Source organism: Dreissena polymorpha, chromosome 8 (genome assembly GCF_020536995.1).
Source record: "Dreissena polymorpha isolate Duluth1 chromosome 8, UMN_Dpol_1.0, whole genome shotgun sequence".
Classification (NCBI taxonomy): Eukaryota; Metazoa; Mollusca; class Bivalvia; order Myida; family Dreissenidae; genus Dreissena; species Dreissena polymorpha.
The window spans coordinates 96133904-96149708 of record NC_068362.1 but is presented as its reverse complement, the minus strand read 5'-3'; the positions used below and the strand labels follow the sequence as shown (position 1 = coordinate 96149708).

At 37.7% G+C, this 15805-nt stretch overlaps 1 protein-coding gene and 1 long non-coding RNA gene across 5 annotated transcripts in view; both read left to right on the top strand.

Moving 5' to 3' along the window:
• LOC127842707 (biorientation of chromosomes in cell division protein 1-like 1) overlaps positions 1-15805 on the top strand; it is a 47615-nt gene that overhangs the window by 21657 nt on the left and 10153 nt on the right. For 3 of the 4 annotated variants that reach the window (XM_052372383.1, XM_052372382.1, XM_052372381.1), the window contains exons 10-14: positions 2264-2299; positions 6296-6833; positions 7761-7979; positions 11104-11464; positions 14780-14915. In XM_052372383.1, the coding sequence (XP_052228343.1) occupies positions 2264-2299; positions 6296-6833; positions 7761-7979; positions 11104-11464; positions 14780-14915 (1290 nt within the window). The remainder of the gene's footprint in view (positions 1-2263; positions 2300-6295; positions 6834-7760; positions 7980-11103; positions 11465-14779; positions 14916-15805) is intronic. The other variant, XM_052372384.1, reaches the window with a different exon arrangement.
• LOC127842718 (uncharacterized) lies at positions 8357-9286 on the top strand. Its single transcript, XR_008031838.1, has 2 exons — positions 8357-8479; positions 8636-9286. It is a non-coding gene; the product is annotated as an uncharacterized LOC127842718 (long non-coding RNA).

Below are 15805 nucleotides of genomic sequence, written 5' to 3'. Positions count from 1 at the left end.
GTGTGAAGCTTAATAAAGTTGTCCTCTTTTAAGTTTGTTAAAATCATGCTCATGGGATGAAAAGTTATCGCGTCTCATGAGTCACATGATTTATAAAGACTAAATCTTATTATCTGAAACTGCAAGGGCTAGGAGCTCAATATTATGTTTGTAACATATTATAGTGGTCCTCTTCAAAGTTTTTATTAAAAAAATGTCCCTGTGGCCCCAATCTAGGTGTTACTTGTTATGTGAATATGTTTATAGCAAAACATTTTTTTTTACTGTCTCAGACCACATTCAATCTGTGTCTTTTTAGCTCTCCTGAGCACAACGTGCTCATTGTGAGCTTTTGTGATCGCCTTTTATCCGTCGTGCGTTGTCCGTTGTGCGAGGTCAACATTTGCCTTGTTCACTCTCTAGACGCCACATTTATTGTCCAATCTTCATGAAATTTGGTAAGAAGATTGGTTTCAATGATATCTTGGATGAGTTCGAAAATGGTTATGTTTGCTTGAAAAACATGAATGCCAAGGGGCGGGGCATATTTCCTTATATGGCTATATATGGCTATAGCAAAATCTTGTTAACACTCTAGAGGCCACATTTATTGTTCGATCCTCATGAAACTTGGTCAGAAGATTCATCCCAATGATATCTTGGACGAGTTCAAAAATGATGTTGGTTGGTTGAAAAACATGGCCGCCAGGGGGCGGGGCATTTTTCCTTATATGGCTATATTAAAACCTTGTTAACACTGTAGAGGCCACATTTTTTTTCCGATCTTCATGAACCTTGCTCAGAAGATTTGTCCCAATGATATCTTGGATGAGTTCAGAAATGGTAACCTTTGCTTGAAAAACATGGCTGCCAAGGGGCGGGGCATTTTTCCTTAAATGGCTATATATGGCTATAGTAAAATCTTGTTAACACTCTAGAGGCCACATTTATTGTCCAATCTTAATGAAACTTGGTCAGAATATTCATCCCAATAATATCTTGGACGAGTTCGAAAATGATGCCGGTTGGTTGAAAAACATGGCCGCCAGGGGGCAGGGCATTTTTCCTGATATGGCTATAGTAAAACCTTTTTAACACTCTAGAGGCCACATTTATTGTCCACTCTTGATGAAATTTGGTCAGAAGATTTGTCTCAATGATATCTTGGATGAGTTCAAAAATGGTTACATTTGCTTCATTAACATGGCCGCCATGGGGCGGGGCATTTTTCCTTATATGGCTATTTAAGGCTATAGTTAAATCTTGTTAACACTCTAGAGGCCACATTTATAGTCTGATCTTCATGAAACTCTGTCAAAAGATTCATCCCAACAATATCTTGGACGAGTTCAAAAATGATGCCGATTGGTTGAAAAACATGGCCACCACAGGGGCGGGGCTATTTTCCTTATAAGGCTATAGTAAAACCTTGTTAACACTTTAGAGGTCACATTTATTTTCCGATCATCATGAAACTTGGTCAGAAGATTTGTCCCAATGATGTCTTGGATGAGTTCGAAAATGGTTTTGGTTGTTTTAAAAACATGGCCACCAGGGGGCGGGGCACTTTTCCTTATATGTCTATATATGGCAATAGTAAAACCTTGTTGACACTCTAGAGGTCACATTTATTGTCCTATTTTCATGAAATTTGGTCAAAAGATTGGTCTCAACGATATCTTGGATGAGTTCGAAAATAATTATGTTTGCTTGAAAAATATGGCTTCCAAGGGGCCGGGCATTTTTCCTTTTATGGCTGTAGTAAAATCTTGTTAACACTCTAGAGGCCACATTTACTGTTCGATCTTCATGAAACTTGGTCAGAAGATTCATCCCGACAATATCTTGGATGAGTTAAAAAATAATGCCGGTTGGTTGAAAAACATGGCTGCCAGGGGGCGGGGCATTTTTCCTTATATGGCTATAGTAAAACCTTGTTAACACTCTAGAGACCACATTTATTTTCCGATCTTCGTGAAACTTGGTCAGAAGATTTGTCCCAATAATATCTTGTTATCTCAGGTGAGCGACTTTTGACCTTTCAGGCCCTCTTGTTTTAAATATGTCATACAGAGTAGAATACAAAGATAAAAAACACAGTTATTGCACAAATATAACAGAATCTACACAAAGAAGGTCAGTGTCTACAGATGAGCGACCTAGACACATTTAATACTCTTGTATTCAAATAATATTGTGCTTTTGTTCAGAGTTATTTTCATATTTGTTTTAAGTATCCTTTTACATTGCCTTTTCCAATTTGAATGTAAATAATGTTTCTCAGAAGATGATAAAGAGGAAAAACAAAAGACATGAAAGTGTAATTATATTATGTTATTTTGTTCAGTTTATTTTTCAAGCCTCAAAACCCCTATGAATAAAGATGTAAAAACTCTTATTTTAGATGTGCTTTGTACTATAAGCCCATGTCGTAGTAACATTATCAATTATCAATCAATGTGCTTTCTCTTAGATTTAAACATGTTTAAGAAATGCATTAGCAGTGATTTCAATAGTTTTTGAAAACCAGGAGTCAAATGCGCTTGAAATTTTCAGGGGTTAAATGATCTTTTCAGGGGTCAAAATACAAAAAAAAAACAGATATTTTGTTTGTGCATATTATTTGATTGCTCTACAAATATAGCTTTGTATAACTTTAAGTAAACATGTATCTTACTTGACTAAAAACAACATTTTCTATAGTAAAACATACATTTTATGTTAGTTTCAGGGTAACCTTTGCATCAAAATGATGCAAGGAAGATAATTGGAAGAGTCAAAAGTGACAAAATTGCAAAATGTTTGCATCAAAATGCAGGATTCTGCTTCAATTGAAATCCCTGCATTAGTCATTTAATTGTACAAATTAAATGCTACATGCTTTTTTAACAGTAAATGTTTATTCTGATAGTATTGCGGCTTGAATGAATTTCTAGTTAATTTGTTCTTAATTTTTTTGTTGTTGTTTTGTTTTTATTAAAGTATTCTTTTTCTCTGTTAATTGCTTTTGAATGTGTTTAACTAAAAGATAGATTATGTTTATTTTAATTAATGCGGATTTTTTAAGCTCAGGTGAGCTTTTGTGACCGGTCTTTGTCCGTCGCATGTCCGTCCGTCCGTAAACATTTGCTCTTAAACACTCTAGAGGACACATTTCATGTCCCATCTTCATGAAACTTGGTCAGAAGCTTTGTCCTAATGAAATCTCGGCCAAGTTCGAAACTGGGTTGTGCCTGGTCAAAAACTAGGTCACTAGGTAAAAAACCAAAAAAACCTTGTAAACACTGTAGAAGTCACATTTCATGCCCAATCTTCATGTTACTTTGTCAAAATGTTTGTCTTAATGATATCTTGTTTGAGTTCAAAAGTGGTTCTGATCCGTTGAAAAACATGGCCGCCAGTGGGCGGGGCAGTTTTCCTTATTTGGCTATAGAGAAACCTTGTAAACACTCTAGAAGTCACAATTTTTGCCCAATCATCATAAAAGGTGGTCAAAACATTGGTTCATTTGATGTCTCGGACGAGTTTGAAAATGGTTGAGATCGGTGAAAAAACATGGCCGCCAGTGGGCAGGGCATTTTTCTCTATATGTATATAGAAGCAGTTTTCCCTATTTGGCTATAGAGAAACCTTGTAAACACTCTTGAAGTCACAATTTTTGCCCAATCATCATGAGAGTTGGTCAAAACATTGGTTTTATTGATATCTTGGACGAGTTTGATAATGGTCGGGATCGGTGAAAAAACATGGCCACCAGTGGGCGGGGTATTTTTCTCTATATGTATATAGTGAAAACATGTGAACCTTGATACGAGAGTTGTGTTCAAAAATGGTTCAGTTGAATAACATGGCTACTGGGAGGGGGGCAGTTTTCTCATTATGCCCCCCCCCTTTCGAAGAAGAGGGGGTAAATTGTTTTGCTGATGTCGGTCCGTCCGTCCACCAGATGGTTTCCGGATGATAACTCAAGAGCGCTTATGCCAAGGATCATGAAACTTCATATGTACATTGATCATGACTCGCAGATGACCCCTATTGATTTTCAGGTCACTAGGTCAAAGGTCAAGGTCTTGATGACCCGAAATAGTAAAATGGTTTTCGGATGATAACTCAAGAACGCTTATGCCTAGGATCATGAAACTTCATATGTACATTGATCATGACTCAAGAGCGCTTATGCCAAGGATCATGAAACTTCATATGTACATTGATCATGACTGGCAGATGACCCCTATTGGTTTTCAGGTCACTAGGTCAAAGGTCAAGGTCACGGTGACCCGAAATAGTAAAATGGTTTCCAGATGATAACTCAAGAATGCTTATGCCAAGGATCATGAAACTTCATAGGTACATTTATCATGACTCGCAGATGACCCCTATTGATTTTCAGGTCAAAATTCGAGGTCACGATGACCCGAAATAGTAAAATGGTTTCCAAATGATAACTCAAGAACGCTTATGCCTAGGATCATAAAACTTCATAGGTATATTGATCATAACTCGCAGATGACCCCTATTGATTATCAGGTCACTAGGTCAATGGTCAAGGTCACGGTGACCTGAAATAGTTAAATGGTTTCTGGATGATAACTCAAGAATGCTTATGCCTAGGATCATGAAACTTCATAGGTACATTTATCATGACTCGCAGATGACCCCTATTGATTTTCAGGTCAAAAGTCAAGGTCACGATGACCCGAAATAGTAAAATGGTTTCCAAATGATAACTCAAGAACGCTTATGCCTAGGATCATGAAACTTCATAGATACATTGATCATAACTGGCAGATGACCCCTATTGATTTTCAGGTCACTTGGTCAAAGGTCAAGGTCACAGTGACCCAAAGCAGTAAAATGGTTTCCAGATGATAACTCAAGAACGCTTATGCCTTGGATCATGAAATCCATGGATACATTGATCATGACTCGCAGATAACCCCTATTGATTTTCAGGTCAATAGGTCAAAGGTCAAGGTCACATTGACCCGAAATAGAAAAATTGTTTCCAGATGATAACTCAAGAACGCTTATGCCTAGGATTATGAAACTTCATAGGTACATTGATCATGACTCGCAGATTACCCCTATTGATTTTCAGGTCACTAGGTCAATGATCAAGGTCACGGTGACCTGAAATAGTAAAATGGTTTCTGGATGATAACTCAAGAATGCTTATGCTTAGGATCATGAAACTTCATAGGTATATTGATCATAACTCGCAGATGACCCCTATTGATTATCAGGTCACTAGGTCAAAGATTAAGGTCACAGTGCCAAAAAACGTTTTTACACAATTGCTGTCAAGTTCACGGTGACTCAACTTAGAAAAATGGTTTCCGGATGATAACTCAAGAATGCTTACACCTAGGATCATGAAACTTCATAGGTACATTGATCATGACTTGCAGATGAAATAATGATGAAACTTGACCAGGATGTATGTCTGGACAATATCTAGGTCAAGTTTGACATTTGGTAAAGATTGAATGAACCGACTCCTCTCAGGTGAGCAAATTAGGGCCATCTTGGCCCTCTTGTTTTTTAAAAGCAGTAGAAGTATTTATCTGTCACATGGTGCTGTAGATTTTTTCATTGTATGCTACCAGTACAAATATTCTTAGGTTATTTTTTTATATTGTGTAAGAAACAATGTTAAATACTTTTACCACTACATGTCTACATATTCTTTGACTGATATTGTGCATCGTCCAGTTATTTATTAAAAAGCATGTGGTTAAACAAATCTGACATGACTTTTTTTTTTCATACTCTTTTTACAACATACAGGATTTTGTTTACCTTGACATATTCACAAGTATTGGAAAAAGAAGTTCAGCTATTATTGTATGGCTTTTTATGCTCCCCAAAAATTTATTTTGGGGGGAGCATATAGTCGCCGCTTCGTCTGTCCGTCCGTGTGTCCGTCCGTCCGTGCACAATTTTTGACCGGGCTATTTCTTAGCAACTAATGACCGGAATTCAATGAAACTACATGGGAAGCTTCACTACCAAGAGGAGATGTGCATATTATCAGCAGTTCTGGTCGGATGATTTTTCACAGAGTTATGGCCCTTTGAAACTTTCTAAAAAAAATTATTGTCCCCCCAACTACTGTGCCCTCAAGACGTTTCCTTTTATCTGAATATATAGTGCAATATTGTGACAAAAAAAACTTTGGGGAGCATCACCCGTCTCCGACGGTTTCTTGTGTTTTGTTAGTTTTTATGAAAAACATTGAACTACCTATTTATAGTTTGCACCACTTAAATAAAAACAAAACATAAATGTTCATGTAAATCTAAAATATTTTTTTTAGGCAAAAGAGAAGGAGGAGCGTTACCAAAAGAGAATCCAGCGCAGAGCTGAGTTAGAGGCAAAGAAAAAAGAAAAAGAGGTAGAAAAAATAAGACAAAGATTAGAAAGAGCCAAAGATGCTAAAGAAAAGGCAAAAAGAGCAAAGAATGAGCTCAATGAAAGCAAAGAATCTATTGACATTATCAAAGAAGGTGATGTGTCAATTGAGGAATCAAAATATGAAATAGTTGACAGTACTAAATCAAGTAAGAATGACGACGATAAAGACATAAGTAAGGATGAGTTTAGTGAAAGTGTCAGTGATGTTAAAGATGCGGTTGAGAAAGTCGACATTGATGCTGAAAATGAAAATGAAATGGTTGTGTATGAGGATACAGACATAAAACAAGAGGAAACCAGCTTGGTTAAGAAATCAAACACTATAGAAGCAACAATAAAAGGAGAAATTGTCAAGGAAATAGAAGCAAATACTGATGATACCCTAGTTACCACAGAAAGTTGTAAAGAATCTGTCGCTGTTTCTGAAACCAAAGATGATGGTAAGTCAGTTGCTGTTGTTCTTTACTATCTCATTAACATTTTTAGTCTTCTAATTATATTGTTGGTCTTTTATATGTCATTTGCATTTTTATGCTCCCCAAAAATTTATTTTGGGGGGAGCATATAGTCGCCGCTTTGTCTGTCCGTCCCTGCACAATTTTTGTCCGGGCTATTTCTCAGCAACTAATGACCGGAATTCAATGAAACTTTATAGGAAGCTTCACTACCAAGAGGAGATGTGCATATTATCAGCGTGTTTTGGTCGGATGATTTTTCACAGAGTTATGGCCCTTTGAAATTTTCTATTTAAAAAATCTTGTCCCACCAACTACTGTGCCAACAAGACGTTTTATCTTTTTATCCTTTTATCTGAATATATAGTGCAATATTGTGACAAAAAAAACCTTTGGGTAGCATCATCCGTCTCCGACGGTTTCTTGTATGATTATGTTATTAGTCCAGCAGGCATGAACAGTGTGTTTATTTGCTTGTATTGCTTATTATCCCACTCCATAGGCGGAGGGATATTGTTTTGGAGTTGTCCGTCCGTCCGTCTTTCCGTCCTTTCGTCTTACCGTCCGTCCGGCACTTTTGTGTCCGGAGCTATATCTTGGAAGTGCTTTGGCCGCTTTCATTGAAACTTGGTATGAGTATATATATATGGATATAAAGAGGATGATGCACGCCAAATGGCATTGTACACCATCTATTAATAACCGAGTTATGGCCCTTTGTATCTTAAAAAAATGATTTTTTAGTGTCAAATATAACATTTTTGTGTCCAGAAGCATATTGGCGGGGGATATCAATTCAACGAATTTGCTTGTTAATAGCAAAGCTATGTGATTTCAGATAAAGGTACATGTTTCAAATATTGAGTGAATTGACTAGCATGTTACTAATTGAGGTTTTCTTTTTTGTTTAAGAAACAGCAAGAACCGAGGAAGAATTTGATATGAAACCAATCAGCAATGATTTTGATGAGGTCAAGCCAAAATATGAAGTTGATGATAAATCTGCAGATGATTGCAAACCAATACTTAGTGAAGACACTGATGTCAGTTTAAAAGAAAAATCTACAGACCATGATGACATTGAGACTGCTACAGAAGACAGCAGGACAGAAAATACAAGTGATAACAAAAGTAGGCCTTCTTATTATCATTTGGATACAATCTTATGAACCCTCTATTTTTAGCTCATCTATTTTTTGAAAAAAAAAATGAGCTATTGTCATCACCTTGGCGTCGGCGTCTGCGTCAGCGTCGGCATTGGCGTCCGGTTAAGTTTTGCGTTTAGGTCCACTTTTCTCAGAAAGTATCAATGCTATTGCATTCAAACTTGGTACACTTACTTACTATCATGAGAGGACTGGGCAGGCAAAGTTAGATAACTCTGGCGTACAATTTGACAGAATTATGTGCCCTTTTTATACGCCCGTATAAAATACGGGACGTATTATGTGAAACCCCTTGGCGGGCGGGCGGGCGGCGAGCGGGCGGCGGGCGGCGGGCGGAAGGCATCACTTTGTCCGGACTCTAATTCAAATTGTATTCATCCGATCTTCACCAAACTTGGTCAGCAGTTGCATCTAGTTGATATCTAGGCCAAGTTCGAATATGGGTCATGCCGGGTCAAAAACTAGGTCATAGGGTCAATAAGTGCATTTTCAAAGGGGCCACTTTGTCCGGACTCTTTTTCAAATTGTATTCATCCGATCTTCACCAAACTTGGTCAGCAGTTGCATCTAGTTGATATATAGGCCAAGTTCGAATATGGGTCATGCCGGGTCAAAAACTAGGTCATAGGGTCAATTAGTGCATTTTCAACGGCGCCACTTTGTCCGGACTCTAATTCAAATTGTATTCATCCGATCTTCACCAAACTTGGTCAGTAGTTGCATCTAGTTGATATCTAGGTCAAGTCCGAATATGGGTCATGCTGGGTCAAAAACTAGGTCAAAGGGTCAATTAGTGCATTTTACTTTGTCCGGACTCTAATTCAAATTGTATAAATCTTATCTTCACCAAACTTGGTCAGTAGTTGCATCTAGTTGATATCTAGGCCAAGTTCGAATATGGGTCATGCCAGGTAAAAAACTAGGTCATAGGGTCAATTAGTCCATTTTCAACAGCGCCACTTTGTCCGGACTCTTATTCAAATTGTATTCATCCGATCTTTACCAAACTTGGTCAGTAGTTGCATCTAGTTGATATCTAGGTCAAGTTCGAATATGGGTCATGTCGGGTCAAGAACTAGGTCATAGGGTCAATTAGTGCATTTTCAACGGCGCCACTTTGTCCGGACTCTAATTCAAATTGTATTCATCCGAAACTTTTAAACAACTTTTTATCCTGCGTCAAAGTGGTATGGGGGTATAAGTCACATTCAGTGACAAAGCTCTAGTTCAAGTTGATATCAATGCATATATATGAATATATCAGTTATATAAGTTGTTGTTTTTTTTTTTGCTTATTTCCAAAACAAATACATCAATCATCAGTGTATCATCTCCAATGGCACACGAATCGGGCGTATATTGCTCCGTCATGCGGCGCTCTTGTTATACTTAGAAAATTGAAAATTTTGGTTAAGTTTTGCGTTTAGGTCCACTTTTCTCAGAAAGTATCAATGCTATTGCAATCAAACTTGGTACACTTACTAACTATCATGAGGGGACTGGGCAGGCAAAGTTAGATAACTCTGGCGTGCATTTTTACAGAATTATGTGCCCTTTTTATACTTAGAAAATTGAAAATTTTGGTTAAGTTTTGTGTTTAGGTCCATTTTATTCCGTAAGTATCAAAGTTATTGCTTTCATACTTGCAACACTTACTAACTATCATAAGGGGACTGTGCAGGCAAAGTAATGTAACTCTGACTGGCATTTTGACAGAATTATGGGCCCTTTTTATACTTAGAAAATTGAAAATTTGGTTAAGTTTTGTGTTTAGGTCCACTTTATTCCTACAGTATCAAAGCTATTGCTTTCATACTTTCAACACTTATTAACTATCATAAGGGGACTGTGCAGGCAAAATTATGTAACTCTGACTGGCATTTGGACGGAATTATGGGCCCTTTATACTTAGAAAATTGAAATTTTGGTTAAGTTTTGTGTTTTGGTCCACTTAACCCCTAAAGTATCATTGATATTGCTTTCATACTTGGAACACTCGCAAACTATCATAAGGGTACAGTAAAAGGACAAGTTGCATAACTCTGGTTGTCATTTTTACGGAATTATGGCCCTTATTTGACTTAGTAACTTTGAATATATGGTTAAATTTTTTGTTTCGATCCACTTTACTTCTTAACTATCAAGGCTATTGCTTTCAAACTTCAAATACTTTCATGCTATCATGAGGTTACTGTACCTGGCAAGTTGAATTTTACCTTGACCTTTGAATGACCTTGACTCTCAAGGTCAAATTATTAAATTTTGCTAAAATTGCCATAACTTCTTTATTTATGATTAGATTTGATTGATACTTTGACAAAACTACTCTTACCTGACATACCACAATAGACTCCACCCAAACCATCCCCCGTGCCCTCCCCCCCCCCCCCCCCGAATCCCCCCCCCCCCCCCCCCGAATCCCCCCCCCCCCCCCCCGAATCCCTCCCCCCCCGAATCCCCCCCCCTATTTCTTTTTTTTTTTTTTTTTTTTTTTTAAGATCATCTCACAAATGACCACCACACCCTCACACTATACCCCCCACCCCACCCCCCCCCAATTTTTTTTTTTTTGAAACGGTTAAATAACACAAATATTTATTTTTATTATTTTATGTTTGAAATACCGTCCAAACCATCGCACCCAAGAATTCCCCCACTCCCCCCACCCCCCACCCCCAATTTTTTTTTTTTTTGCATTTTTTTTCGCATTTTTTGAAAATAATGTAATAAATGTCCACACCCCCACACTAAACACCCCTCTTCACTCCACCCCTCCCTCCTTTGTGATTGAAAATGAGAGTCCCTTCACCTTTAAAAAGAAAATAGATGAGCGGTCTGCACCCGCAAGGCGGTGCTCTTGTTTGTTATTGACATAACAGAGAATTCTGTCGCATGGATATTACAAGGAATGGCCTAAGACATTCATGATGGAGATATAAATAAACATGCTGGACAACATTTTTACTGTCAGAAATTGTATACAGATTATTTTCTAAGCAACTCAAATGTTTTAATCAAACCTTATTATTTTGAAAACTTATGAAATACATATTTTCCTTTTCCATCAAACAAACTATTTTCCACTCCAGCTGAAGATGAAAACCCATTGGGCTCTATCAAACCAGACACCGTAGAGGTCAAGACAGAAGCAAGCATCGAGATAACCGAAGTACCCGAACAAAACCACAGCATTCATTCTGAGGAGCACTCCAGCACTCCAGGCAAGTCGAGCACCCCCCTAGACACAAGTGTGGCCGACTCCAACGCAGCTCTGGACTCCAGCGTGGCTGAGTCGCACATCACCCTTGATGACACTAACCTGGCAGACAGCAGCTCTCCTGAGAAAAAAGAGAGAAAGCATAAGAAAACAAAGGCGGAACTGAAGGCCGAGCTCAAGGAACAGAAGGTGATGGAGCGAAGGAGTAGGAGGCAGAGGAGCAGAAACAAGAGGTGAGTTGTGGATGGAGTGATTGATAGTAAATTAACTTATACCTGGGATTTTAATTGAAGCAGTTTTGTTATTTTTGACTCCTCTAAATTATTTGCCATACTTTTTGATGCAAATGTTACCTTGAACTAACATACAATGTATTTTATGTTTTTTACAAATGTTTTTTAGATAATCAATATAAACTTAAAGTTATAAAAGGCAACATATGTTGGGCAGTCAACAAAACTTCAGAAACAAATTATCTAGATACAGTATTTTCATCCCTTAAATTTTTAGGCTCAGTGTCATTTGACGCCTAAGTTTTCATAACCCATTGAAATCCCTCTTATATGGTGACATGTTGAGTTCTTGTTAATAAATCAACTTTTATGGGGAGCTGTTGAGTGCTTGTTAACAAACAAACTTATTTGTTGAATATTGAGTGCTTGTTAGCAAATCAACTGAATGGTTACTTTGGTCTGAATTGTTTGTTAAGAACAAACCTACTTGGTGAGATTGTTTATTGATTGCTAAAAACAGATTTATAACAGTATATATATATATATAACTTATAATTGTTGTTTATCAGAATTGGAAATTTGGTGCTTGTTGTTCGCTTTTCAAAATAAAGAACTCAGTGAACATGGGTTAAAACTACTGACATAGCAAGTGGTGAAACTCCGGACACTCTTTTTCTGGAGATAAATTCTTGTTCTTATCCAAAACTTTTTATAACAGTCCACCAAAAATAAACATATATTGATCAAACCTTTATTCTCTCAGATGACATTAACAACATTTTCTTAACATACACTTTTATCTCGTGTTAATGCTTTGTATACGCCCGTTTTTAAATGCGGCAGGTGGCGTCCTCAGCAGTGTCCGCTCTTTAATTCAAATAGTTTTCATCCGAACTTCACCAAACTTGGTCAGAAGTTGTGTCTAGACAATATCTAGGTCAAGTTCGAATATGGGTCATGCCGGGTCAAAAACTAGGTCATGGGGTCACTTAGTGCATTTCAAGGATTAAGCATGGTGTCCACTCTCTAACTGAAGTAGTTTTCACCCGATCTTCACCAAATTTGGTCAGAAGTTGTGTCTAGATGATATGTAGGTCAAGTTAAAATATGGGTCATGCCGGGTCAAAAACTAGTTCACGAGGTTACTAAGTGCTTTTCAAGCATTTAGCATAGTGTCCGCACTCTAATTCAAGTAGTTTTCATCCGATCTTCACCTAATTTGGTCAGAAGTTGTGTCTAGATGATATGTAGGTCAAGTTAGAATATGGGTCATGCCGGGTCAAAAAGGAGGTCATGAGGTCACATCGTGCATTTCAAGCATTTAGCATGGTGTCTGCTCTCTAATTGAATGAGTTTTCATCTGATCTTCACCAAATTAAGTCAGATGTTACATCTAAATGATATCTAGGTCAAGTTCAAATATGGGTCATGCCGGGTCAATAACTAGGTCTCGGGGTCACTTAGTGTATTTCAAGCATTGAGCATGGTGTCCAAAACCTTTGAACGGGCGTATCTTGTGACAGTTTTGCACTCTTGTTATATTCTTCCATTTATAATAGAACTGATAAAAAGTGTTTGGTGTAATAAAATAAATAGTACATAGTTCTGAGGTCTTCCTCCCAATTTAATGACCTCCCAGTTGGCTTGAAAACGTTATACGGACCAAATCCAAAGGCCCTAGTTTGTTCTACTTTTTTGTGCTGACTGGTAATTTACTAATAAATGCAAATAGGCCCCTATTACTTGTTAGGTTTTCTTAAATGGTGAGTTGTGGAGTGCTTGCTGAGGAATAAACTTAAAAGGTGAGTTGTTTATTGTTCATCATCAAAGTATTTCTTAAAGAACATCTTATTATACCCCCACAAACGAAGTTTAGGGGGGTATATAGGAGTGAGCTTGTCTGTCGGTTTGTCGGTCGGTCCGTATTAAGCGTCCGCTCTCTATTTCAAGCAGTTTTCATCCGATCTTCACCAACTTGGTCAGAAGTTGTATCTACATGATGTCTAGGCCAAGTTCAAACATGGGACTTGTCAGGTCAAAAACTAGGTCACGGGGTCACTTAGTGCGTTTTAAACATTCAGCATGTTGTCCGCTCTCTATTGCAAGTAGTTTTCATCCGATCTTCACCAAACTTGGTCAGAAGTTGTATCTAGATGATCTTAAGGCCATGTTCGAATATGGGCCTTGCCGGGTTAAAAACTAGGTCACGGGTCACTTAGTGCGTTTTAAACATTCAGCATGTTGTCCGCTCTCTAATTCAAGTAGTTTTCATCCGATCTTCACCAAAATTGGTCAGAAGTTGAATCTTGATGATGTCTAGGTCAAGTTTGAACATGGGCCTTGCCGGGTGAAAAACTAGGTCGCGGGGTCACTTAGTGTGTTTTAAACCTCACCATGTTGTCCGCTCTCTAATTCAAATAGTTTTTATCCAATCTTCACCAAAATTGGTCAGAAGTTGTATCTTGATAATGTCTAGAGCAAGTTTGAATATGGGTCATGCCGGGTCAAAAACAAAGTCACGGGGTCACTTAGGGCGTTTTAAACATCACAATGTTGTCCGCTCTCTAATTCAAGTAGTTTTCATCCAATCTTCACAAACTTGGTCAGAAGTTGTATCTAGATGATGTCTAGGTCAAAAGTTTGAATATGGGTCAAGCCGGGTCAAAAACTAGGTCACAGGGGGTGTCTTAGTGCATTTTAAACCTCACCATGTTGTCAGCTCTCTAATTCAAGTAGTTTTCATCCATTCCTCACCAAACTTGGTCACAAGTTTTATCTAAATGATCTCTAGGACAAGTTTGAACATTCCGGGCGATTCCGGGCCTAAAACTAGGTCACGGGGTCACTTTGTGTGTTTTTTACATTCAGAATGGTGTCCGCTCTCTAATTCAAGTAGTTTACATCCGATCTTCAGCAAACTTGGTCAGACGTTTTATGGAGATGATCTTATGGCCAACTTAGAACATGGGCCTTTCTGGGTCAAAAACTAGGTCAAGGGGTCACTTAGTGCGTTTTAAAAATTGAGCATGGTGTCGGCTGTTTTTTGTGAAGACGACATGCAAAATATTATGTGTCAATGCGGCATGTGGGGGTATTCATCACGTCTGTGACAAAGCTCTAGTTAAAATCTTGGTAGCTGAACTAAAAAGCGAAAACAAGCTGTGAGTTGTTTTTGTGGAGTGCTTGATGGCAACAAAACTAAAAGGATCAATTGTTTGTCCGCAATCTATGGGTTGTTGGTGATAGATGGTTCTGGGATTTGCCCCAAGAAAGTTCTGTGTTTTCTACCATAGAGTACCTGTGCCTCTTTTGCAGGTTTTTGTCTGATGAGTTTGAATACAAGGAGCTGCCTAGCACCCATCTAGGACAGAGCTATAACGAGATGGTGATAGAGGAGACTGTGGAAATGGAGATAGAGTCAGAGACACATGCTTACGACTACCACAATGAGGTCAGTGTGTGAGCCTTAACCCTTAACCACTTAGACGTTTTAAAGGCTTCATTGCCAACGCTAAGAAACTGATGAGTAGCAAACAGCATAAAACCTGAACAGACTGCCAGTTACTCGCAGGCTGTTCTGGTTTTATGCTGTATGCACAGAGCCATTTTCAGTTTGCTCTTTGGTATACACATTTGGCTGTAGGTCTGCCATTTGTATGTCAGTTCCTTCCTACCTCTTCTCTTCATACGTCCCTCTGTCCTCAAAAACTTATACATTATACAAGTATATAAGATAGGATTACAAACTTTGTATACATATTAAAAGTGATGACAAGATTATGCTTCAACTTTAATTTCTCCAGAAGTCATATATCGGGTGACTTTTCTATTTAAGATGTATACTCGAATGAATTCAGCAATAACTTGAAAAGTAGATATCATATAATAATGAAACTTGTTGTATAAATTAAGCATCAGTTGTCGCTAATGTGCAACATTTTTTCACCAGAGATTTAAGGTATGGTGAAGATTAAAAAAACACTATAGTGTAGTGTTTTATACAGGAAGGAAAAAGGGCGTGGTGCAAAATTTAAAAAAAGGGCACTTTAGCGCGCGACATCCATAAAAAGGGCACAAATATATCTGTATAGTGACTTAATAACGAGCTTTGTTACACACAAACATTGTATGTATAGTTTTGAGATTTATTGTTGAATAATTAAACCAACAAAATCCAGAATGTATATTTTATTATGTGTTTTTATATTTTCATGTAGTAACAAAAAACAAGATTAAACACCATAGGATATATATCTTATACAAACTATAGCTTTTCAAAGAAGTCTTAGAATACTGTTAAATGAGTTACCCTCTTAAACAATTATTTATATTTAAAACGTT